This window comes from Neopelma chrysocephalum, unplaced genomic scaffold, assembly GCF_003984885.1.
Source record: "Neopelma chrysocephalum unplaced genomic scaffold, ASM398488v2 Primary Assembly neopelma1_69, whole genome shotgun sequence".
NCBI lineage: Eukaryota > Metazoa > Chordata > Aves > Passeriformes > Pipridae > Neopelma > Neopelma chrysocephalum.
Genome location: NW_020897729.1, coordinates 12016686 through 12042663, shown reverse-complemented (window position 1 = coordinate 12042663; position 25978 = coordinate 12016686). Strand labels below are relative to the sequence as shown.

At 46.1% G+C, this 25978-nt stretch overlaps 1 protein-coding gene across 2 annotated transcripts; it reads left to right on the top strand.

Annotated features, from left to right (window-relative positions):
• The first annotated feature begins 32 nt into the window (after window positions 1-32).
• TSC22D2 (TSC22 domain family member 2) lies at window positions 33-25978 on the top strand. 2 transcript variants are annotated; one of them, XM_027685519.1, is made up of 4 exons: window positions 33-2226; window positions 15964-16035; window positions 23621-23672; window positions 24435-25978. In XM_027685519.1, exons 1-4 carry the CDS (start codon window positions 260-262, stop codon window positions 24657-24659), a joined length of 2316 nt encoding a protein of 771 aa, XP_027541320.1. In that variant the 5' UTR covers window positions 33-259; the 3' UTR covers window positions 24660-25978. The 2 variants fall into 2 exon arrangements, with proteins under 2 accessions (XP_027541320.1, XP_027541321.1); XM_027685520.1 differs by lacking the exon at window positions 15964-16035 and having other exon boundaries at window positions 35-2226.

Below are 25978 nucleotides of genomic sequence, written 5' to 3'. Positions count from 1 at the left end.
GGCGCGGGGCGGGCCGCGGGCCCGCAGGAAGCCGCGGGGCGCTCGGAGCGGCGGCGAAGAGGAGGAGGAGGAGGCCCGGCCGCGGGAAGAGGGCTGCGGACGGGGAGGAAGAGGAGGAGCCCCGCCGCCCCCCGCCCGCCGCAGGAAGCCGCCGGAGGATGTGCGGTAGCGCCGGGGGCCCGGCCCGCACGCCCTGACAGCTCGCCCGGCGCTGCGCTCGCTTCGCCGCGGCCGCCCAGCCCCTCCCCGCGGAGGAAACATGTCCAAGATGCCGGCCAAGAAGAAGAGCTGCTTCCAGATCACCAGCGTGACCACGGCGCAGGTGGCCAGCAGCATCACCGAGGACACCGAGAGCCTGGACGACCCGGACGAGTCCCGCACCGAGGACGTGTCCTCTGAAATCTTTGATGTTTCCCGAGCCACCGACTACGGCCCCGAGGACGTTTGTGAGCGGAGCTCCTCCGAAGAGACTCTCAACAACGTGGGTGAGGCCGAAACTCCCAGCAGCGTCTCTCCCAACCTCCTTTTGGACGGGCAGCTGGCCGTGGCTGCTGCTGGGCTGGCCGTAGCCCCCAACGGGGGGGCTGTGCCCAAGAGCTCTGCCGTGCCCCTGCCAGCTGCTGCCGCTGGCGCTGCCGTGGGGGGAGGCAGCGGTGCTCAGGCCGTCCTGCCCTCCACGGGGCCCTCTGTGCCCGCCACCCCTGGCACCATGTCTCAGACGGCGGCTGCTGCCTGCAGCTCCCGCTTCAGGGTGATCAAGCTGGACCACGGTACTGGGGAGCCCTACAGGCGAGGCCGATGGACGTGTATGGAGTACTATGACCGGGACTCCGATGGGGGTGTCCTGGGCAGGACTGGAGATTGCATTAGGCACAGCAGCACCTTTGAGCAGGCTGCTCAAGACAGGGACAGCGGCCTCGGTGCCACGGGAGGTTCTGTTGTGGTCTCGGCTGTGCCAGCATCAGCCCATGGCCCCGATTCTATAGCTGACAGTTCCCTGGCTGCTGTGTCGCAGCTGCTCCAGACAGAGAAAATGAACCAGTCCTCTCTACAGCAACCTAGTTTTGTCATTGGGCAACAACAGCAGCCGCAGCAGCCCGTAGGTGGGGCCATGCCTCAGAGTACTGCTCAGCCTGTGTTTTCTGGGGCTTCGGGAGCAAGTCAGCAAATGATGGTGCCACAGCAACCGCAGCCACAGGTAAATCCACAGGGTGTTGCACAGGCTGGACCCAACGGGAAAGGCATGGCACCTCCAAATGTGACAGTGGGGCAGCCGAGCATTCCTGTGGCCCAGCAGCAGGTGCAGCAGGCAAGCATACCAGTGACTCAGCCTCAACAATTTGCTTATTCTCAGTCCCAGATTCCACCGGTGCACCTACTGCCGACGCAGCCTCCTGGGCAGGCCGAATACATGCAGCATGTGACAATTATGCAGTCTCAAGGAGCTGTTCAGCAGGCTGCTACAGGTTCTGCTCCAAGTACTGTGGCCTCCAGCCTGCCTGTGGGGCAGGTGATGGGCCAAAACCCCTCGCCTGTGGGAGCAGCAGTGATGGGGGTGTCAGCACAGCCCGCTGAAGCGGTCGGACAGGGGCTGCAGGGTGGCCAGGCACAGGCCGGTCAACCTGCCGTCCCGCAGCCAGGAGGTGTGGTACAGCCAGGCCTCGGACAGCCAGGGGTTGTGCAACAGAAATCTGTGACTCAGCATCCGATGGGGGGAAGCAGTCAAGTGTCGGGAATGCCGGGTGCTCCCCACGCCGTGGTCCCCGGAGTCCAGAGCGTGCCTGCGGTTGTGCCCGGTACAAGTGTGCCTAGTGTGTCCACCACTGCTTCTGTCACTATGCCAAACGTCCCTGTTACACTGGTGCAGTCCCAGCTGACCAGCCACCCCTCTGCCAGCAGAAGCACCGGCGCGGTCCAGCCCCAGCACGTGGGACACTCGATGATGCAAGGAGCGCCCAGCGCACCCGCCAGTCTGCCTCAGGCAAACCTTGGACAGTTTCAGACCCAGGCCCAGTCTTTAGTAGGCCAGATTGATGATACTAGAAGAAAATCAGAACCCCTACCTCAGCCACCCCTTTCTCTTATAGCTGAAAATAAACCTCTTGTGAAGCCTCCCATTCCAGACACTCTAGCAAATCCTCTTCAGTTACCTGCAAGTACTCCTATCAACAGTCTTGCTAGCTCTGTGTTTGGCATATCCATTCCTGTTGATGGTGATGAAGACAGGTATGCATTATTTTATAATACCTTAAAAAATAACTGGGCTTTTGGGGGAGGGAACAACTGTCAAGTTATTAGCAAATGCTTTATGTAAATTCATACTTTCAGAAAGTCACGCTGAAGTTTTAAGAGCACAAACCACAGTGAAGTATTTAGGCAAGTAGTGAACTGTGCTTATTCTTCTTGGGATGTGAGTGCAATTACTTTTTTACAAAACAGGGCAGAAAGTAGCCTGAAAGCTGCTTAATGCACAAATAATATGAACTGTTGAGAATCAAAGACTGAAAGCTGTCTCTCTGCAGCCAGAGACTCGAGATATGAGGAGGGCTGTTCTGTCCTTTCCCCTGAACACATCATAAAACACTCCAATGACAGCTGGGTTAAAGTGGGTTTATCAACACCACTGTATTGCAGTGCTGTTAAATCTGTGTGGTGCTGCCCAAGGGCCATCAGGGGAGGCATCTTGGGAAGCTTGGGGCTTTTAACACACATTCTTTATTTTTATCCTCCTGTGGAGTTGGCTTTTTATAGTGTCAGTAAGGAAAATACTTGCTCCTGGGTATGGATTTGTGTGGAGATCCTTACACAGTGAAAGCTCTGCAGAGAATGGTCCTTTGTGTTGTGAAAACAGACACCACTGGGGCGAAGATGTGGGAAGTACAACCTTACAGTGAGTTTTCTTTATTGGGAAGTCATTTGGAACTATGAGTTGTAACAGAGGTGTGTGGTGTGGGCAGACTCATCAGAAGGCCTGAGAGAGGGATCCAGTGTGTGGCTGCTGTTCCCATAGATGTGTCAGACTGCTCTGAAGGGTCGTGGCCAAAATTGCTTAATTGACTTCTTTGAGAGAAGACTTTGAGGGAAAGCAATGTTTGAGCACTGAATGAATGTCATTGGCATTTACTGTTGGGATTGCTGCAGTTTGGAGGAAGGAAATACGTGTGGGTTATTTGTGTTTGTGTTTTTAAAGATGGGAGCTAGGCCATTATGAGCAGGTCTTGTGGTGAGTTTCCCTGTAAGCCTTTGCTCATCTGGGGACAGCACCAGCCTTTCCAGATCACACAGTCAGTGTTGCTGAGAGCACATTTCAGTAAAGCAGCTGTGTCTGTGGGGCTGGGTGCAGAGGATGGACAGGGCACCTCAAAGTGAGTGTCTGGTGAGTTCAGGCTGCAGATTTAATGCAGGCCTGTGCTCACTGGAGCTTTGGCTGCTGCTGTGTCTAAGAGTACCTGGTGATGCCTTTCTGCAGGGGAAAGCCACGGTTTGGAGAGCTGTGCTTGTTCTGATTAAAGCGGTAAAGGACTGACAAGAAAAAGTGAAACAGTTAAAATTTCCTCGCAGTTTGCCTACCTTAAGAGGATTGCTGACCCGGGTGACAAACTGCCTTGTGCAAATAAGGTTAGATTTCAAGCTGGTGGGTTCTTTCCATAGCTCAGTGTTTTATCAGGAGATGATTCGTCTGGTGCTTAATCATGCTGTTGATTAAGGAGTCAGAAAGAAAGGAATGCATTTTGCGTTTGTTTTGCATAGCTTCTGATACTTAATATAAATTGTAGTAAGGAACATGATTATCTGTGACAAGTGAATCACTTTTATGTAACAGTGAGGAAAAACTTGCCCTACTTACTCAAACTGGGGGCTGCTAACTTTGTGTTGCACTCTAGTGAGGCAGTTCTTGGTGCTCTTATCCAGAACAGTGATTTTTAAAGCTGTTTTCCTCGTTTAGTCTTTGAACTTGCCAGCTTGCAGCAGTGCTTCATTCGCTGTTTGTTTCTAAAGAGACTCTTGCAGACACTTTACCATGAGAACTACGAGTAAGAAGTGGAAATGGGCTCTGAAGGCAGCTGCTCTTCCTGACAGGCTGTGGTGTTGAGTAGGGAAACGGGCTCGTGGTTATCAGAGGAGGAGCACACACGTCTGGTTTGTCACCCTCTGCACTGGGTGATAAAGCTGTGCAGCCTGCTGGGTGCTCAGGGAGCCAGGAGCACACCTGTGCTGTGAGTCTGTCCCACATGGGAATGGCTTTCTCCAGTACTGACCCTGGTAAGCTGTGAGGGCTCACCTTAAACAGGCCTAGACCTCATACAACGTCGGAGATCTCTGCAGAGCCACTAGATCCAAGTTTATTCTTTGCTCCCCTCAACCAGTAGCCTGACTTCCACTAGTTTCAGACAAAGAAAGGTGAGAATGAAGGCCTAGCAGCTTGTTAAGGCTGTTTTATCACTTGGTTTTTGTGTGCTTTACTCTGTGAGAAGGTTTTACTGTAAGTGTCTCCTGCTTGTCTGCCGTTTTCTTCTTGCTCCTGCTTTTTTCCTCTTTCCAGCTATTTAAGTTTTATGGGCTTTGCCCAGCTACTTTGTCTACTGCAATCAGTGGTGAAATAGTTAATGAAGACCTTCAAATGTCATTAATAGGCTGGGGGTTGACACTGATAAAGCTAATAGGGTGCAAAGGGAGCTGATACATTGTGAGTCATGGTTTGTGCTGCAGGTCCGGGAAGTTAACGCTCGGCTTGGTTTGGAGAGGTTACTTGGTGGTCATGGGAGCTGGAAATCTGTAGAAAGCATTTTTCTCTTATTATTTATGTGCAGTGTCCCCTGGAAGGGGGGTCAGTGTGTAGGCAGGTATCTACATTTCTTCCCACGCCTTCAATTAGATTTAAATATTTGCATGTTCTTGAAGCTTGACAGACTTGTATAGATCATGCTCCTGGAGTGATCTTCTACCACAGTGACTCATCAAGGAATGGTGTATAGCTCTCAATATCCTGAATTTATCTGGAAAGTCCTTCACATTCTGAATATGAACTGTTCTAAAGGTGGCATAGTTAAGATGGAAATTCTTTGAAAGCAGCATGTCAGGAATACAGTGAGCATGAGACAGGGCTGATGTAAAAAGCTGGTCAGTTCACATATTTCTGAAAAAGGTCTTTTGTATTATTCCTGTCTTATGGTTTGCTGTTTTAAATCAAACTACACCTAGGGTAGTTAGGAGTGGAGGTGTAAGGATACGTAGCCAGACAGACAGATAGATAGAACTGTGTGTTTATAGATGTAGAATGACTTTCTTCCAAGCCATTGCCTGAAGACTTTTTAATTTCCTGTTCCCATAGTCCAGTATGCTTTGACAGCACTCTAGACAAAACTGTGGTTTTTTGCATTGACCTGATGAATAATGAAGAATCAATTAATCAAGATATCTTACCTGGAAGGGAAGAGAGGGTAGGTAGGTAGGTGATCCAAAAGAATTTTAAAAAAAAGAAAAAAGATAAAAAAGCCTTTGGCATGTCATCCCCTCCTTGAAAAGCAAAGCTGGTTTTTCAGTTGATGTGTCCAAATTGCTAAGCTCTTAAAAAGAGAAATGTGTTGTGTGGAAGTTATGGAATACCTACAACATAACATAGTTTTCTTTTCCTCTCTAAATGTGGATGCAAGTGGTATAAAGTGCAGCACTATTCCAGGATGGGTGCAGTAGTACTGTTACTGAGGCAGATGTGGGGATTGCAGTCCTCATTGAACGGGAGCCTGACAAATACTGAAAAAACACAAGTAGAACTGGATCTCAGAATTGCCCTGACTCTTCATTTGCTGGACTTGAGCAGCTGGAGTAATTATCTTGGAGGGAGGGCAGTTGGATCACCTGAGAGGATTTTGGGATCAGCGTGTGTCAGGTTCTCTACTCACCTTTCTGCCCATGTATACACAGATTTGTAGCTGACAAGCAGAATATTTCAGCTGGCTTAATAACTTTATTTTGGCTCTTGGGGGAAAAGAAATATGTTGCCTCTGTTAAAAGAATGTTACTGAAAAAGCTTGTTCAAACCTCCTACATGTTTGGCAGACTTTTGGGGCAAAATATTACTCGGGCTGTTGGAAAAAGAGCAGAGTATAGATCATTTTCCAGAGATAACTGACTGGCTTGAGCTGTTCCGGCCGTATTCCAGGAACACTAATGAATGGCTGCAATTGTGAACTGTCAACTGCAGCAGCTGAGTTGTTGAGAACCTGATTGTGCAGGGCTGTCTCCCAGCTCAGCTAAATCACATATTTGCATGGAGCACTAACTGTTGGTAGAACTGCAGTCTTAAGACCATCTTCATCATATAAGGACAAAACCAGGCCCAGGATCACTGAGGTATTGCCCTAGATGCATGTTCTATATTGCCCTAGATGCATATTCTGTTGTGCTCCTGAAGGAAAAAAAGGATTCTGCAGATACATACCAGTACATGACACTTGAATTGCATTGGTGTTGAGTGTTATCCCTGTCTTCACCTTGCTCACAAGCCCAGTGGGGTTTGAGCTCTCCTGCACCTGCAGACTCATTCTCAGCTCTCCTGCTGGAGGCCTGTGTTTGCCAGTGTGTGTAGAGGCAGATGAGAATGACCCTGGGACAGATGCTCCAGAGCCAGGAGTGCCTTTGGTTGGACAGCCAGAGCTGCAGCTCAGTTTGAAAACCAGTGGAGCTGGGGCTGCACTTGATGGCAGCAAATGATGGTTGATGCAAACAAACTGCAGTTAGTTGTGTTCACTTCTTGCTGTATTTTCTATAACAAAAATTACCAAAGGTAACTGCAGCACCACACCAGTTTCTGGGTGCTGGAAAGCCTGTCCTGCTGTGCAGTCGGTTTTGGAGTGGTGCAGGATATCTAAACAAAACTGCTGCTGCTCCTTTGACAGTGCTGTTTCCCAGCTTAAACATTCAAATGCCTTTGTTAAGGAGGAGTCAGTACGATCTCAGAATTAATGAGACACAAGTGTTTCAGATGAGGGAGTTACTGAAAGGAGGAAATGGGGACACTTCAGTTTGTTCCAGACTGTGGTGGCCAGCCCTGACACAAGTGGCTCCCTGGACCTTGGACTCCCAGGTGTTCTGCTCAGCTGCTGGGGGTTAATTTTTTCCTGCTCCCCTGCAGAAGAGTGCCAATGTTCCATAGCTGATTTCTGAATGTTGAATGCATATTTGTTGTATGGCAGAAATAACAGCATATGTTTCATGGAAGCTATTTTAAACTTCTTCTTACAAGTTGAATTCTCAAGTATTTGGGTGATTTGAGCAGGCAGGACTCAACTGCTCTTGAACTCGGAAGGGCTGAAGGTTCTCTGGGGCCATGATTTTACCTAAAGTGCTGATAATCTTTTATGACTTCAGGTGACATGTAGTAAAGAGGAGTTGTTTCCTGTTACTGTGCTGGATATTTGAGTTCCAGCCTCTTGCATGTTGAGGCTATATATTAATTTTTCAGTTTTAGAGCTGGTGATCAGCAGTTTCTGTTGCTCAGGAAAAATTGAGACCTTGCTTGTGCTTTGTGTGTCAGCAAAGACTCCGTAAGAAACTTCTGTGAGACTCCTGCCCAAGTACAGCTGGTTTGGTTCTGGTCAATAAATCTAGATTGTCAGGCACAGGTGTCTGCTTTTATTCCTATATTTGACAAAGTGCAAAGATAGAAGTATTTATAGTAACTGCTAAGGCCCCTGATTCTGAGAAGGTTCTCTGCACATAAGAAGTCACTTGAAATGCAGTGTAAGGTTGTATCTTCATTCTCCATCTTGAAAAATCTTTCACCTTTAAACTTCACACTTCATCAATACAAATGGGTAGTGAGTACCAGTAAATCTTTGCCTTATGGGATGATCTGTTTTTACTCAGGCAGGGCAGGGGAGTTACTTGGCCACATGAAGGACAGCTGGATGCTTGTCTCAGTTTTTTTTGTCGTGCAAAACACAATTATTCCAAGAGGTTTTCTTTGTGTGTCTGTTCTCCTTTTGAAGCCAGGAGGGATGCATTGGTGTTGTGACAGCTTGCTGGAGTGTTTTTGTGAGTGCAGAGAGAAGGTGGAAGTACTAATTAGTGCTGTGGAGAGGTGTCAGCTCTGTCACACTGGCAGCTGGCGTTTGCCTGCTGCTCATTAAAGGTTACACACTGCAGTGGGATCTGGGCACAGCCCTGCAGGTGTGGCCTCAGCAGAGGGGAGGGACCCCCTCCCTGGACCTGCTGGACTTTGCCTTGTGCAGCCCAGGGTACCAGTCAGCCCCTCTGCAGCCAGGGCAGAGTCCTGGGCCAGTCCTTGGGGAGGGGATGAGTGGGGGGGTTGTGTGTGTGTGAAGTTGCAGTGGAGAAGTGTAGGTTGGATAAGAAATGAGATACTGGTTTCAGTGAAGTTTCTGAAGCTTTTGTAGCTATCTCAAGGAAGTTTAACTTGTTTGGTTTATTGGAAGATGTGGTGGTCAAAAATAAGAGTTAAAAACCCCTGCTTGCTTCTCTTGAGTTACTTCAGCTACTTCTGTAGGGGTGTAGATGAGAACTCCTGGGAGTGTCTCCTATGTAGAACACTTCAGTGGGTGCAAGGCCCATAAATTGCTTGACCAGTCCTACAAATGCCTTTTTAAAAATACTGTTTCTGTAAGCCAAGTGGTGAGTGCTTGCTGACAGTGCAGGCTGGCCTCAAACTTGAGTGGTAAAGAACTTGTAAATTGTGTGGGAAGGCAGACAGATTTATAATATACTCTGTAATAAACCATGCCATACATGGGCTAGGGTCTGATGTCTTTTTGTAAAGCCAAGTGTGTAATTTAAGATGTTTGCTCATAGATGCATTCTTGACCATTGTCACAGGAGTAGGACAGGTGGGTTTTGTCTTGAGTCTGCTTGAATCTATTTTATCCACTCATTTTTTCCCTGCAGATACTGAAATATTTTATTGTCAAAAAACAGCAACCACTTGTGTTTATAGATAACCTAAAAGCTGAAAGTGCTGTACCTGCAACTTGGGGCGGTGGGGGGAGGAAATCTCATTTTGGGGCTGTTTTATTTGAGGATGAGTACTCAAGCCAGCTGTCCCACTATGCAGGGCCATATTCACCAGTAATTACAAGCAGCTTTTCCTTCATCACTGGGTTTGAGGAAATCTGGCTTTGTGGGCTGTGCAGGCAGCAGGAACCTGATCCTCTGCAATAACATGTTCATACATAGGAATAAATGCCTTTTCTTTACCAGCCAAGTTGTGTAAAAGTCAATACTTTTAAGAGTTTTCACAGATTTTTTGATCTATAATGCAATACTAGCAAGTGTGGATCTTTTTAATTTAGAAATACTGAGTTTACTATTTTGTTCCCTCCTTTGACCCAGTGTGTCAGGGTAAGAGCACTGAGGGCTTGCTCTCTGGAATGGGATCACTGTCAGGAGAGTGATGTGGCACAGTGATGTTCACTGGCAGATCACAGGAGATGCTGAAGGGCTCCATCCCATGTGAGGTGAAGTTCAAAGTGTTTGTTGAGAATGTGGAAGTTATTGAAAATAAAACTCTTTCCGTTTGCTTTTGGATTTGTTTTTTTTTTTTTTGACTTGTCCTGATTTGTCCAAACATGTATAATATTGATGGGCCTTTCTGTGGCTTTTCTTGAAAGCTACTTAATAGAGGCAAAAATCCCTTACTGGGTCAGGCAAACACTTTCTGCACTGCCATTATCAACTTGTAATCTATAGATGTTGCTCTCTGAAAATGTGATCTGCTGTAGTTATTGGCCTTGAGGCCAGGCTGTGCATCATGTGAACTGCTCTGTCCTGTATCCTCTCTCCAGGAACTGAAGGTTGACTTCACCCAGCGCAAAGACAAGTCATTAGCACGAGAAATTTTACACTTGTTATGTGTTCTGATTTGAGAACAGAAGCTCTCAGATGAGTCCTCACACAGTCTGTAAGGTGACAGCCCTCTCTGAACGGCTGTGCTTCATTAGCAGGAGGTGTTAATGAGCACTCTGGGTACCTGGCTGGGACAGGAGTCCCCTGTCTGGCTTTGGGAGGTGGGAGGGCAGCATGCAGAGGATGGAAGGGGTCACCCGTGAATCTTGGAAAGCCTCAGAGCTGTTGTGATGACAGGGTTGTCTGCAGTGCTCCTGAGGCTTGGGGCCAATCTCAGGGACCCCAGAGAACTGGACCCCAGAGCTCTGAGCTGCAGCTGTTGAAATCAGAAGCATGAAGGGATTTAGAAGATAAGCACTTGTATTGTTCCTTCTGTGATTTGTGTCAAACAGTCATACTGGAATTCACTATTTAAACTCTTCAGCAAAGCTCCCTCAGAAATAGTGAATGATTTATTACCTAACACAGGTAAAGATGAAGCATTTTTAATTATTTTTATATTACTTATTTTTATTAAAAGCAGATAGTTACATAAATCAGGTAATAGCATTCATAGGGGTTGAAAAATGTTACTGGTGTCATTTTTAAAGAGCCAAGCCCCCAGAGCAGGGGAAGGCTGATGCCAGGATCTCAACAGTGATCAGTGAAAGCTCTGCCAAGCTTTGTACCCTGTGCATTTGAGGCAGTCATCTCCATTTCCTTCTCCTGAGAGACTTCCAGTCACTGCAGGAGATTATTTGCTGAAATCCTCTTTTTGAGAGCAAGGTGAAGAAAGTATAGGCTGCTGCTCTTGATTTTTCCAGTGAAGATCAGATCCATGCAGTGTGCTTTCTCTGCACTGTTACAATATTTTAATTTTGTAGTAGCCTGTGAACTCCTTTAAAGTCCATGGTGGTGTTTGAGAGCTGCTGTCCCAAAATCTGTCATGCAGGCTGCTGATTGAGTCAGCCTTTCCTGCCGCCTGTAGCTAGAATGTACCTAAAACTGAATGTTAAAGCTTTGAATTCTTGCTGTTTTTTCTGGATATGTATTGCAGGTTTAACAGCTTTAAGGAATGGTATGAACAGAATATGCAGTTAAACATATAACTTCAGAGCTTGAGATGTTATTTTCCTTAATTCCACATCAACTCCCCCACATTTAGTCCCTGTCAGTTTTCTCCTGCAAAGCTTTGTGCTCCAGTTACTGTTTTGTAGATTGAGTCTTATGAAAGAAAGCTGATTCAAAGTTGCAGCTGCTTTAAATAGAGGGTGATAAAAATAAAGTCATTTAGAAGGAGAGGGATGGAGAAGGAATTCTGTTACTAGTGTAAACATCATCTCAGAATGCCATGAACTGTGCTGGGTGTTCCCTGATAAGCTGTGATCAAGTGATCGTCAAATCCCTCGCCCAGATCCCAGATAAACCCTGTCAAGGTTTGTGATTTGGAGAGCAGCTGTAGGTCATAGCCAGTATCCTGGTAAATAGCCTTTTATTGGGGAGCACTGAAACACAGAACTGAAAACTGCCTTGGGTCTGAAATGCTTCTGGGTAAAAGTCCATCCAATCTTTTATAAATTTCAGACATTAAGGAGGGATTCATTTGTTGTCCTTTAGTGCACAAACACATCCACGTATGCTGACAGTTCTCTTGAGCTCAGACTGTGCTTATCTTACCATCAGCTCTCTGGACTGTTCAGCAGTAATACTCATGTTACAAAAAAGCTGAATGTGTCTGTTTGCTGACTTCCTCTCAGGGTATCTTTGAATCACTCCTTTCTCCAAGTGCTTGGTTCCCTCCTGGCTCTGTAGCAGTGAGGTAGATGCCCAGAGTTACACATTAACGTGTTTCCTTTGGTTCAGGTGGCTGAAGAACAGGTTTTTTCAGCCTGTTGCCTGGCTCCTGTAGCTCTGGCAGAGGCTGAGAGCTGCAGCTTGCTGTTGGCTTCCCAGTCCTATTGATGCATCACTGTCCCATCAATGACCTTACTTCTAGGAGCAGGAACATGAGAATAGTGGATGTCTTACTGACACTTTCTGATCTTAAATTTGGTGCTTCAGTGTGAGCTTTGGCTACAACTAAAAAGAATTTTATTTTGGAACGGTTGTTTTTTGTTTTCCCCCAAAAGAAGACGAACCTTGCAGTTGAACAGAAAGGCAGATTGACTCCAAACTATAAACTAGTCTCTTCCTTTCTTTTCTGTTTCATAGTTAAATTTGGTTCCTATTCAGAAGCAGAACTTGTGCTTTAAAGTTCTTGCTAACAGTGTTCCAGTTCTCAGAGAATTATGGAAGATGGGCCTGAAATCTTTTGGAGCAATAATTAATGGTTTGATCTCCTCTAGAATGACAAGAATGGCAATCCCACCCCTTCTGTAAGAAGTCTTTTCTATTCCTTGCTGTTTGTCTGGAAAACAATTCTGACATGTAGTTTAAACTTTCTTTGTTGCAAATAAACCCCTTTAATGTTTGTGCTGTGCTTATACTTAGGAGGTAGGAGAACAAGTTTTCTTTTTCTGAGGAGATACTTTATGTGAAACCTGTAACTGTAGCTTTCATCTCTTTTTAAATGCATAATTTTACTACTTAGTGATTCTGATTACTGGAGAAAAAAACCTGGGATATGACATCTCTTCTAGTGGTCTTATCTGAATTTCAGTAGGCTTATTTCCTTCTGGAAAGTTGGTGTCCAAGCCTGGCTGTGAAATCAAAGCTAAGGGCTCAGAAAGGCTGAAAAAAGCAAGACTTGAGTTGCTCTGTGTCCGTCCTGTGTAAAGAGGAGCATTGCAGGTTTGACACCTTTGCAAGACTTTCATCTTTTCAATTCTGTTTAGGTTCCTCTCTGTGGGATTGCAGTCAGGTACTCATTCCATGTTTTGTACTTGTGTGACTGGTTATTGCTACCAGAGCATCCTGCTTCCCTCTTATCCTTATTGAATTGCATTCTTTTTATTTCAGTCCATTGCTCCAATCTTCCTCCATTCTATTCCTGGTGTCCAGAATGCTTGCAGATCATCTGCAGGTACAGAGATAGTCAATACTCCTCTGCCCAAGTTGTGGATTGAAGTTTCCCATAACACAGAGGAGACCCCGGGAGAGCTCTGATCCTTCCCCTGAACCCTTGGAGAGCCACATGCACAGAGTGGGTACCAAAGGTGGATCCTCTCTGTGTGAGCCACGCTCCTACCTGCAAAAATGTCAGGCAAGATGGCATTAAAAGCTCTACTCACTTTATAACATGATCACAGCCTCTGTGTTTTTCTATATGAGGCCTGTTAATTGTTCTCAGAAGGAATTTCTGGCTGATGTGAGCTTTGGAAAGGCCATCTGCATCTGCTTGCTGCTGTCTAGGTAATAATGAATAGGTGCTTCTGCTTTGCTTTGGTTTTCCTCAGAGATATTGAGCAGAGATTGTCTGACCTGTTGTTTTCATCTTCTTCAAAGGCAGCCTTTTGAATCTTCTGGGTCATTCCTGTTCTCAAACCTAATGAAAATAAGTCGGTGATATTGATAGAGAACTATCTGAGGTGGTCCAGTATGATTTTTTTATTTTGCTGCCTTGGAGGAAAGAAGTGATATTTTTCAGGTGTTGTTCTTGCCCTCAGTTGCTGAGGTTGGTCAGCAGCCTGCAGATTGAAACTTGTTTGTGAACAAGGTTCCTGTTCCTTTCAGAGGCAGAGCTGGGAAAAAGGCATCTGTGCACAGCCTGTGTGTGTCAGGCTGAGACCCCGCTCTTCCCAGGCCAGGAGCATTATTTAAACTAAAAGGCATTTATCTGGACACGTAACAATTTGCCAGCTCTAATGGGCACAGTTTCTAGCAAACAGAACTCTTGAGGGTAACATTTGTATTTGGCATATCATCCTGATGAATGGCAGTGGGAGGATACACTTCCAAATATGAGGTGATACTTGGGATGTGGTTTAGGCTTCCCTTTTAAAGGGACAACTTATGTTTCAGGCATTCAGAGAATTGAATAAGTTCTCATCCTTTAAAATTAGATCAAATATCTGTTACATGAAAACTGTTGTTAGAAACCATACCATGGAAGTAAGTTGTGAATATTGGTGTTCACGAGCTTTTAAAGAAAATAAATTCAATATGTGTTGTAGGATTTGTTTATAGAGACTTGGAGGCCTCTTTGGCCCCTGGAGATGCAGTTTGGATGTTCAAGTGTGCTAGGCCTGTTGTCTGTTGTAGTTTGGGACTGGAATCAAGCCCCTCTCCCCTTGGGGATACCTGTTCTGTCTCAGCAGAGACAGAGGAGTGCTGGGGCACCTCCTGTGCAAGGGGAGGTGGGTGCTCACCCCTGGACCAGCATCAGGGCCATCCCTTTCCTGGCTGGCTCTTGGCTCCACTGCCAGTCTGCCAAGGACTGAGGCTGAGCCTTGACCTGGGGCCTGGCCATGTGCCCGGGAGGAGCCCTGCACAGTCTGCTCCTGTGCTCCAGGCTGTCCTCTCTCAGTGTCAGCAGGGCTGGGTGCTGGGGCCCAGCAGCAGGCTCCAGTGCTGCTCCTGTGAGCCCTGTCCTCAGCTGCTTCTGCACACTGAAAGGTGTTTTGAGCCATTCTCTAGCCTTTTACTGTTTGCTGTGGTTAAAAGTAGATGCCTCAACAATCTGAAACTCAGTTGTATTAGTTCAGAGCTGCAAGTGAGGTATCATTTATGCTGCCTGCCTCTGTGGGTTTGCTTTTCCTGTTCAGGTACACACACTCCTGTTAATATATTGTTAAAATATAGCTGTGGAGTGGAAAAGATTCTCTTAATTGTCTGAAGTAATGCAAAAACAATTTCAATAGCAGGGGATACAAATAAGAATCTAATAAGAAAAACTTTTCTGTATCTTTTCAGATGCTTGCTTAAGAATAGTACAAAAATATAGAGCATGAAGGGTATCAGTATACAAATAGACCATATGGAATACATGCCGTGTCGTTATAAACCACTTTTTATGCCTAACAATAGCAACAGGGCTTTATATGCTGCAAGTAAATTTGTCTTGGAAGTTAAATGACTTTCTATTTACAGTCACTTTCTGAGGAAGAGACTCTATGTGCTCCTGACAGCTGCATTGGAAAGGAGAGCCTGGGCCCCGGCCTTAGGAATGCTCTCTTGATGCACAGATGGCAATTGCTCTCCCTGTGTTAAGTCCTTCTATCACACAAATGTCCTTTAGCTATTGTGTTGCTCTTCCTATAATTAGTTGTATTTAGTTGTCACTCAAGTGTGCAGTGCTTCCTAGGAAAATGTGAGTAGTACCAGCATGAGAGCTTGGATAAAGCAACTTCTGTAGCAGGTTTTAAGCTAAATTCCAGGCTCACGTGGATTTTTTTTTTTTTTTAAAGTACAGTGGTGAAGGCAGGAAAAAGAGTGACAGATCCTTAAAACTCAGACACTTCCTGATCATTGCTGATGCACAAATACCATTATCCTTGCAAGGTTTTTAGTGTACACATGCCATGGGAATCCAATTACTTCTGATAGTGTTTTGTCATGGTGCCTCCATCAGCCTTGCCCTGTTGCACCTGGGGAAGGGGAGGTGGAAGGTGACTGACAGCTGTGTACAGAGTGAGTGAGAGTTTATGTTCCACTTTTCATTTCTGACCGCTCTGGTTGTCACTTGTAACTTGATCTGTCACAGCTTGAATGTTGCAGATTGAGCTCCCACTTCCAGGTGCCCTTACAGGACTCATCTGTTTTGGGTATAAAGCAGGGGGTTAAGCTGGATGGAAACACTGGGTACTGTGTGCAGAGACAGTTTGGGACATACCAAAAATGTGAAGGGTGTCTTTTGGATTTAGGTATGTTTGGCATTAGGGTGGTGCACAGCCTATACCTCTGCAGGATTGCCAGCAGGACAGGAGACATTTCATTAATGGCCTTACAGTCATCTTTGTGCAGGAGCAGCTTGAAATAGCCTGAAAATCCGTAGGCCTGGAGAATTACTGTTTTGTTTTGGATCTGTATGTCCTTAATGCAAACCCATAGAAACAGCAGGGCCTTTCAGACATTAGTTTAACCTAACAAGGTAATTTACTTTGCAGTGCAGGTTGAATTAGGAGACTGGGTGTTTTTATTACGTACCCATGTTCAATGTGTCTGTCTGATTCTTGGATCTCATAGGAATCCGTCCACTGCATTCTACCAAGCGTTCCATTTCAGCAAGTTCCACGAGCCAAGGGCCTCCTGGGATAGGTATGGATGCCTGAGTCTGGAATGCATCCGTGCTGGGTATGCATGACCTGCTTCGCTCCATGCAAGTTCCTCGTGGTTTGTGTTTGCACAGAGCTGCTGCTTGTGTTCAGAGCTCCACCTGGGGCTCCTGCGGCTGCAGAGGCGAGAGCAGCCGTGGAAGTGGAGTGTTTGTTCTGAAACACACAGCTGAATAACTCTAAAATGCCACATGGCTTTTTTTCTTCCTCCTTCCATTGTGCATGTACCATGCATGATGTGTAAGCTCAGAGTTTGATGCTAGGCAGCTCCTAGCTGGCCTTCACCAAAATGGTTACAGCTTCCTTTGCCAAAGAAGGAAACTTTTTGGCATTAAGTCCTGTATCAGGAATCAAGTTGTGAAAATATTACATTGAAACACAATTTTGTCAAACAAAGATACTTCTATCTTAAAACCAGGAAAGGAAGCTTTCTGGCTTACTTTCATTTTGCTGAAGTAAAGCTGGATGGGGGACACAGGTGACCTGTGACAAGGATGAAGTAAATCTCCAAAGTTAGCATTGAACTGATGGTGAGAAACTGCAGTGAAGTGCAACAGAGTCTTATCTGGCATGGATGGGACTTGCAGAGGTGCATTACTAATTCATCAGTAGCTGCAAACTGTTTCTTTCCTGCACTTTATTGATTTTGAAGGAGTTTTGTTGTCAGCACTAAGTTGAAGTCCTAGTGACTTCATGCCTTATGATGCTCTGGCTTGTCACAAACTTCTGCTTAACAAGCTGTGTAGAGTGTAAAATTTTGTTTGGCTGTTGAAGTATTGATAACCATTTCATCACTGTACTGGCTGTATTTGACTTGAGAGGCTTCTCAACATGCACAGCTTAACTGAATCCTTTCCTAGTTTGCTTGGCAACAGTTTGTATACTGCACAATGCTGAAGGTTATAAGTGATGCTGATGTATCCTGCTCTTTTTAAAATCATTTTATAGTGCTGGGGTGCTGGCATTAAGCTCAGTTTCAAAGCATGTCTTCCTTTTCCAGCAGAAACTTGGACAAATCTGTGTTTTTGCTGTAAGCTCTGGATGATGCCACTTTCCTGTATTTATGGGACAGAGTTGGTATTTAGGTTTCAAGGACTTTGTTATTTCACTGAAATAAACTTCAGGGCTTAGAATACACGTTTGCTTTGCAGACCCAAAGCTCACTTTGTGGTCTAGCTTTTAGCTGTTTCTCTATTTTCATGTCTCAAAATAAGTCTTAAGATGAGGAAGCTGCTTAAAATCAAATAGTGAATAAGATTGAGGCTTCACAAATCTGAGGTTTATGTATAGTGCCTGAAGCAAGTGCTGGAAGTGTGGGATATAGAAAAACATCAAGTTCAGGTAGAAGAATGTAAATGGCTGCCTTTAAAATAGTATTGCATCTTTGCTGGTGAACATTTTGTGGTAAAAATAAGTATTTGTGAGAACACAGAATCAAATTCATCGGGATTGATGCAAGTTTTAAACTTATAATCTGCTCAAATTCCGAAGTCTTTGACAGGGTTTAGCAGGTTTTGCATTTATACCCCAGTTAATGGATTTTAAGGTCATGTTAGGCAGCTTTGCTCTGCTGGGTGACTGAAACTGAGAAGTTTTCAGCTATAAACTTGCAGTAAAAGCTGGTGGAGGGAGTGCTGAGGGCATGGTGAGCAGTGCCCGTGGTTGTGGGGGGTGAGCTCGGCATGGGTGGGATGGCCCTGGGCACAGGGGAGTCTGTAACAGGAACGTGGTTTGGGACTCTCTTTTTGTCATCTCTGGTTTGAGAAGGAAAAACCTCTGCTGTGAAAACAATAAGCTTGTGTGATTTCCTCATAATCCCTTTGTTTGCCCCCCACAAGGTGTGGGGGTTGACACACTGTGGAGCACCAGGACCATGGCCCTGCTGGCACTGGACTCTCATTACATTTTGCAGCTCCTTCAGAAGGAGTTTGTGAACCTCAGGGGCTTGAGTTAGGAGGCTTCAGTGTAAACAGAAAATCTTCCTGTGTAATTCCAGTGGTTTTTTCTAACAAATATGGATTATTCTCCTATGAGCAGCCATCTCTTGGGACCAGCTGAAGCCAGCAGAGCTGCTGCATGCTGCTGCAGTGGAGAGCAAGAGAGTGCTGAATTGCTGCAGTGAATAGAGATGGGTTTGTGTTTCACCAACACACCATGGCAGGCAGAGTGCTGGGGGCACTGAAATCAGTGTTAGGGAGACCCTGGTTGTTACTGACACATTAGCAGGAATGTTTTCCTGCACAGTGCTCACATAGGTGTTGCTGAGGGCTCAAGTCTCATGGGTTGGTCTTCTCTGATGTGGTTTGGGAAGGGGAGTAGTGGCTGCTTGACACCTTCACGTGAGTCTGGGTCACTCTTCTGGGCCTGGGTTGTCTTTGCACAGTGATCAGCAGCTTTAGTGGGTCTGCCTAAAACACAGCCCTTATCAGTAAACTTGAATTTAAAGCAGTAGGATTTATGTTTCTGTTGCATTTATGTGTGAAGCATTAAACCTTCACAATATAAATTAACTCATAAAATGTGCGTGGAAACTCCTGAGGTGGCGAATTCACTGCCTTGGACTGTCACATGTTCTCACACGACTTTGACAAAGCAAAATAAAATCTATAGTACTCACACAGATACTCTTTCCAGGCTGGATACGTGATTGCATTGGGATGCTGGCATTGTAGAGTCTATTAATGGGATGGAGGCTAATTAAACATGCCTTAACTGTTTCAAGAACAGAAAAGATTTCTTTGGGTGGACTGAGTAGCTCAACCAGTGATAAGACACGAAGAGTGGTAAGACATGGCTGGGTCAGTGGCTGCAGTGGCTCATCAATGAGTGAACAATGAGGGGAAAGAAAAAATGAACACTCGGGGCTTTAGTTTGTAGCTTTAGTTTGGCTTTAGTTTGTAGCTTTAGTTTGTAGCTCACTTGCAAGCAAAAAGAGTTGGAACTTTTTGAGGTACCTTGTCATTGCTTATGGAAAGGTTGTTTGATGATTTGGTTGAAAGCAGTAACAGCCAATGAGAAGAGCTGGGAGCAGTTCCTTGGCTTGGGGATGTCCATCAGACATCCCCAAGGTGTGTAACACCCTTCCCACTGTAACCTAAACCAAAGCACACCTGGTGCTTTAGAGGAATTGTCTTACAGAGGCTGTTGGACAGAGCATCAGTGTCCCTCTGTGCTCTGCTCTGCAGGATCAGCTGGAAAATGTGATAAGTTTTATGTGTCTAGAAGGGAAGAAAACTGTATTCTGTGAGTCTTTTGGGGGGTGACTTAGTGCTAAGAAATGCCTTGGGACAGTAGTATGCAGATAATCATTAATACAGCTGAATAGAGAATATGGCTTTTGTTATTGACTGAAAAGCTTCAGAATTAGTTCACATCATCCAGTCCATAGGATTTCAATCTCATTTAAATGGGAAATGCTGTTACCTAGTCTAGTCTGTCGACCACCCTTGCAAAAATGTCCATAAGTTGTCTACAAATGTCTGTTGTGATCGTTTAGTCTGATTTTGGGCTCCATCTCTCACGGTGGTCACTCAGGACAGAGGACGTGGTGTGGTGGGTCCTGCAGCTTTCCTCATCGTGGTCTTCACCACAGACTGCTGGGGAATCTCACATTGTCCCCTGCCTCCTGCATGGGATCCTTCCCATGGGCTGCAGCTCTTCATGAGCTGCTCCAACGTGGGTCCCTTCTACGGGGTCAGTCCTTCAGGAACTCCAGTGTGGGTTCTGTGGGGTCGCAGGTCCTACAGCAAACCTGCTCCAGCCTGAGCTCCTTTCTCCAGGGGCCACAGGTCCCATCAGGAGCCTGTTCCAACGTGGACTTTGCGTGGGGTCATGGCCTCCTTTGGGCACTGCTCTGGCCGTGGGGTTCTCCACAGGCTGCGGGTGGGTCTCTGCTCCCCCGTGCACCCAACACAGGTCACAGCCCCTTGGGCTGGAGCTCAGCCTGCCCAGCAGAGCTGCCCTGGGCAGCTGCCAGGCCGGGCCCGTGGCTGTTATCGAGCTCTCCCAGCAGGGCAGGAGGTGATAAGGGCAGTGTGGCAGCAGCCAGAGCAGAACGTGGCCACCCACGGGCAATGGCCCCTGCACAGGGGAGAGAGCCCATGGTGGGCACAGCTGAACAGCTGCTCACGGCAGGGACTGCTGGCCACTCAATCCAGCACATCCCAGGAAATCTGACCTTATCTTGGAACCTTCCAGCCCCACACTGGGTGCCAGAAAGGGCTGTTGTGGTTTAACCCCGGCATCTGAGCCCCACAAAGCTGCTCACTCAACCTCCCGCCAGGACAGGAAAAGGGAGAGAACTCGTGGGTTGAGATAAAGAAAGTTTAATAGGTAACGCAAGCACCACGTATATTTTTTTAAACCATCAAAATGAGAATTTCTCAGACTAAATAGGCTTTTGGCTACCTGGTGTGTAACACAGAAAAGTGTTTGGTTTACTGTCCATCTCTGCTAATGACAAACTGTACTTGGGGGTCTTGGATGGTTTTGCTGACTGTAAATCTTGCCTTGTACTTGGTGGGCTTCAACATGAACTTTATAATTATCAATATAATGACTTTTTGGGCAGAGCCTTCATTGCCATGTCCTTAACTCAGAGGTCCAAGTCAAACCCCACTGTTCCCTGGAATTACAGTGTGTCTGTTCAGTTCCTGGTTGGCTGCAGAAGCTCAGTGTGGGGTGGGGGGTTTGCAGTTACAAAAAACATATTACATGCCTAATGCACCTCCTAATCTGTTCTGTGTTACTTAATGTGGATTTTTTTCAGCTTTGACAATAATTGTCAGACTTCTGTAGCTCCTGGAGCAATCAGTAATTGGTCTCTTTTTGTAACAGCTGAATGGGGTCTTTCCACTTCTGGCTCCAGGGTTTGCAATTCAGAGCATTGGCTCTGCTGTGGATGGTGCACTCACAGAACGTGTCACTCCAGTCACTCATCCAGAAGGACTTATTTAACAGATACTTTGGTTTTTTCCTGGCCTTTTCATAAGGACTAGATTGTATCTATAAATTTCATTCTGAAGCTGTGGGATAAAATACTTTATGCAAACAGTGATTTAATATCAAGAGCTCAGGATTTGTGGAAAGTACAAAATCTTCAGATTTAGCATTACATTTGGAGTGTCCTGTGAGAGCAGCTGGCTCTGGAGGGCTGTGCTGCTCAACATCTCACAGGAGCTGAGTGAGTGGGGAGCACTGTAAAATGAATAAAGGGCAGAATCGTGTAGCAAATGTGCTGCCCTAAAATCTGGTTCTCATCTGCTTGTAGAGGGTGACCTGGAACACGTCAGGTGGTTTTATCCTGGTGGTGAACTGGGCACTGCTCCGGGTCAGTGGGTGGGGGTCTGTGCCTGCTGGAGTCGGGATGGATGCAGGGAGTGGGGCTGGAATCTGAACTCAGCCCTTCAATCCTAGTGCAGATTCTCTGGGGATGAGGGCAGCAAGAACACTGCCATGAGTAACAGCAGTGTATGAGCTGCTCAGGGCTCTCAGCACTGCTGGGGTCACTCTGAGTGTGGGATGTGGGTGGAAGAGCAATGGTTTCTCAGGCTCATTCCAGTCACAGTGTGGGGAGGGACAGTTTTACACCCCCATGGTGAGCACTGCACCCATCTGACGGGCAGAGGGGACCTGGGGCACGAGGTACAGCACAGGAGAGGTGCCTCTGCAGTGTGCCACGGGTGTTCCAGGACACTGAGGGAAGGCTGCTGGTCTTTCTCATGGAACTGCTCCAATGCCTTAACTTGGAGCGGGGCAACAGACTTTGTTCTTCCATCCCTTTCAACTATTTTGCAGTGTAATTATTTAAAAAATAAACTCCCAGTCTCAAGTTTAACTAGACAGGTATTGACAAAAGGTGTGTGATAGTGCTGCAAAGATGGAGCAGCAGATCCCACTGCCATGTGTGGTGTTTACTTTAATTTTCCTCTTGTCACCTCTTCAGAGCTGCTTCAGCTGACCCTGGAGTGGTGTCCATGAAAGGCTGTTGGGGATTTCATGGTTCTTGAACACAGGCACTTGTGATGCTGCCAGATGAGTTTGAAGCATGTTAATTTAAGATGGAAGGGAATACTTCCCTCGGCACAGGTTATAAATACATCTTATTCTGAGGAGGTTTACCACAGATAGGTCTTCAAAGAGGCTTAGAAGACAATAAGAGACTGGAAAAATTTTCTTGTGAAATGGGAGTTCAGCACTTTTGGTTTGGGTTACAAGCTTGATTCAGTGTAGAAATAGAGGCTGTTACTCTCCCAGTTTGCAAAGCTGATTCCCTCTGCTCCCGTGTGCTCAGTGCTGTCCTGACAGTTCTGTGGGACCTGTTAAATGAGCTTTTCTGATCAGTGTTGTTCTTCAGAACTGAGCCTTGTTTCACATCTGTGACAATGTGCTCACACACTTGTAAAAAGCCTTGAGTGATTTTTTTCTTAGCACTGGGTTTGGGTGAGTGTTGTGTAGTTCCAGAGGGGCAGGTTTCCCAGCAGGACTGCGAGCCTTGCATTTTCCCCATGTTAACTCTTCTAAACGTGGCTGTGTGTTGCTGATAGCCACGGCCCTGGCTGAGACCCTTATCAGCAGCTCTCACTGGTGGGGCTGTCACAGCCCAGGAACTGCCATCCTGGGTCAGAGCAGAGCTGGCAGGGCAATGGGACCCCTGGGAGCGGGATGGGAGGATGACATGGGGGGGGGGGTACCCTGCCTGCCCTGGGGAGATCTACAGCTCCTCTCCAAACAGAGGGATCCCCCCTGGGAGAGCAGGGACACCCCTGGCCACCAGAACCCCCACTCCAGAGCTGCACGTGAGGGACTGGCTCGTGTGCCTGTGGTGTGACCTGGAAACAGAGCCCAGACATTGGGGCCTGGATTGCTGCCCCCGGGCTGCAGAGCTGCAGGTCAGGATCCTGCTGGGACAGTGAATGCACATCCTCACAGTGGGATGTGCCTCTGGAACAGGCCTGGCCCTGACTGTGACCCGAGTGTTTGTCACTGTCAGATGAGATCCAGGGGGAATTTCTGGGAGTGAGGAAGTGCTCCCGGGGCCAGGGCTCCAGTCGTGTCTCACCTTCCCGCTGCCATGGGCTGCACAGGCAGGGCTGAGCCAGGAACTTCTTACCTGGTAGGTGGACTTTGAGTGAAACCAGAGAACAACCATTATAACAGGGTTTTTTCTTCACTGCTTTATAGAAAGAGTTTGTCAGGAATAACACTAGAGGTAAGGATCCCAGGAATATCTGTGAATCCCCATTTTCCCCAGTGAAGAAAGCTGGAAAATGAGGCCAGGAATCAAAGCAGTTGATTTAGTTAGTTTAGTGTTTATTCTAATGCATTTTTGTGGTTATGGGTGTCATAAGCACAGTCTGAGGAGGTATAAACTGAAGGAGCAGCATCTCTAAGAGCTCCAGCTGCACTGGGCAGCTGGGGGGGGACATGGGACACCCCTGTGATTGTGCACTGAATTCTTGACTCTGAGCTTCAGCCTTCCAGTAACAGCATCTTCCAGGAGTCCTGCAGGTGTGTGGATTTACCTGAGTGCTACAGTAAATCTCACAGTTTTCTCCTTGTATTTACAGTGCATCTGGTGCGAGTGTTGTTGCCATTGACAACAAAATAGAACAGGCAATGGTAAGTAAAATATAAGTTGTTGTTTCTAATAGGATTAGTGTGATTCATCACTGAGCCTGTTTCCAGCTGTATTGTGTTTCTGTGACCCTCCACATGGGTCAGACTGAGACCATCATTTGAAAAACGGATTTTCTGTATATCTATGAATGACCACAAACCATGGTTGCCTTTACTGTTGGCCCAGAAATGTTAGTCACCAAATTTTCTTACAAATTGCTATGAACAAGCTGATTGAACTTAAAGGGGTGATGAAAATAAATAGTGCATTTCAGTCTGTTGCTTTAGCCAAGTTCATCACTAGTTTTCAGTTCATTACTAGAAGGGTAAAGTGTGCCATCCTTAACACAGTGCTCAGCTTCCCTTACAGCTGTTGGATTTTTGCTGCTGCTGATGTAAAAGCTTTCCTATATCTTGGTTCTCACACACCTCAGTGCAGGGCCTGTGTGCTGCAAACCCCCAGGTCACAGCTTCAGAGCCGGTGCTTTCCTTCTGAGGAGCTGGGATGTGATTCTAGTCCTTGTGTTCCATGTAACCCAGGTGACCTGGTGTGCTGGAGACACAGCTTTTGATGTCAGGGCCACTTCAAGGGAGCAAAGGGGTGGGGTTGTTTGTGCTCGAAGGCTGATTTATTCATATATTTTTTAGTGGCGGTGCTTTGGTTTTCCAGGCTTAATGCAGTGAAAGCAGGAACAGTAAATTCTGGGGCTGGGGTGAAGGAAACTGTCCTTTCCCTCGGTGTAACTGTCCACTCGTTTTCTGCAGGATCTAGTGAAAAGCCATTTGATGTACGCAGTGAGAGAAGAAGTGGAAGTCCTGAAGGAACAAATAAAGGAATTAGTGGAAAGAAACTCTTTACTTGAACGCGAGAACGCACTGTTGAAGTCGCTGTCCAACAACGAGCAGCTGTCCCAGCTCTCCAGCCAGCAGGGCCCCCCCAGCAGCAGCTCCTCGGCGCAGCCCCCGCAGCCCAACGTGTCCTCGGCCTGAGCCCGAGCAGAGCAGCCGCTTCTGTCTGTGTTTGGCCTTTGCAGTATTAGACAATCACCCTCCCGGTGCAGGCCCTGCCTGGGCAGAGCTGCAGGGAGTCCCTGAGCCTGGATCCCCCCGGGCTGCGGAGGGAGGGCGGGCAGAGCTCGGGGGGCTCTCCCAGGTTCCCATTGCCCCTGGGTCGCTTTGAGCCTTGCTGGCTGGTAAGGAGCAACAATTCCTCTTCAGAGCCACTGTTCTTTTCATATAAGTAACATTTGCCTACGTTAGTTTCATTTATTTGTTTTATTTATTACAGGGCTGCTATTTTCATAATGTACATGAACAATGTCACAGAACTTTTTAAATTTTTTTTTTAATAAATGTCTGTATGGGTAAAATGGTAGATGGGATTGCGTTAATAGATACGATGTCTAGGCAATAATTGAACAAAGAACCCTGGCATATTTCTAACACTAATGGCAATTGACCTTTGGTATTTATTTACGGTAGTAAAGATCCAGCTTGAATGTAAATTTTGTATAGAGTGTAAGTATGAAGACCATAGTGCATCTGTACAGGTAGTCACCAGTCCTTGTGATATAATAAATAAGTGATGGGCTATTTTGATGAAGAAAACTTTGCTCATTTCTGTTTCTACTTTCTAATAGAGAGAAAGGGCCACGATTCCTCTGCTTTTTGACATTTCGTTTTTGGTTTGTTTTTGGGGTGGGAATAAAAAGCTGTGAAATTGTTCAACCTACTTTGTAACCAAAGAAGCAAAGCTGTGTAATTGAGGTTTGGTGTTTTTTTTTTTTATTTTTATTTTATAATGCACATTCTCTATGTATTTTTATTTAGTGTTTTCTCATTCACGACTTTCTTTGCTGTCTCGCATGATCTGCATGACCTGTAATCTTTGAACCACTTTCGTACCTCATGTTTTTATCCAGCACTCTTAGTGTAATATGTACTAGTCTGTGAACAATGTCAATAAAGAGAAAGAACAGCTGGTGTTGGTGGAGCTGAGCTAGTGCGCTAGGCACTAGTTGTTAAAACAAATAAATGAAGTGAGCCATCTTTTGTTCATTTAAAATGGTGTTTTGAATTTCGTATGCAGAAAACGTTTTGTTACATTGCAGATTTTAATGTATTTAATAAATGCAACATGCAGATTAAGTGCAGTGTATACTGAGTATTTAAATTAAAAATGTACATTTCATAAATACAATTTCAAGAAAGACCATCATTTGTGTAAACTAACGCAGTGTGTCAAATTGATGTACAAATATATATATATTTTAACACATTTTCTGAAATTAAACTGCAGTTTTGTTGAA

Coding starts and splice junctions, on each gene's coding strand:
- TSC22D2 (XM_027685519.1), top strand. CDS start 260: ATGTCCAAGATGCCGGCCAAGAAGAAGAGCTGCTTCCAGATCACCAGC. Junction 2,227..15,963: donor GTTGATGGTGATGAAGACAG/GTATGCATTATT, acceptor TGGATCTCATAG/GAATCCGTCCACTGCATTCT. Junction 16,036..23,620: donor CCAAGGGCCTCCTGGGATAG/GTATGGATGCCT, acceptor TTGTATTTACAG/TGCATCTGGTGCGAGTGTTG.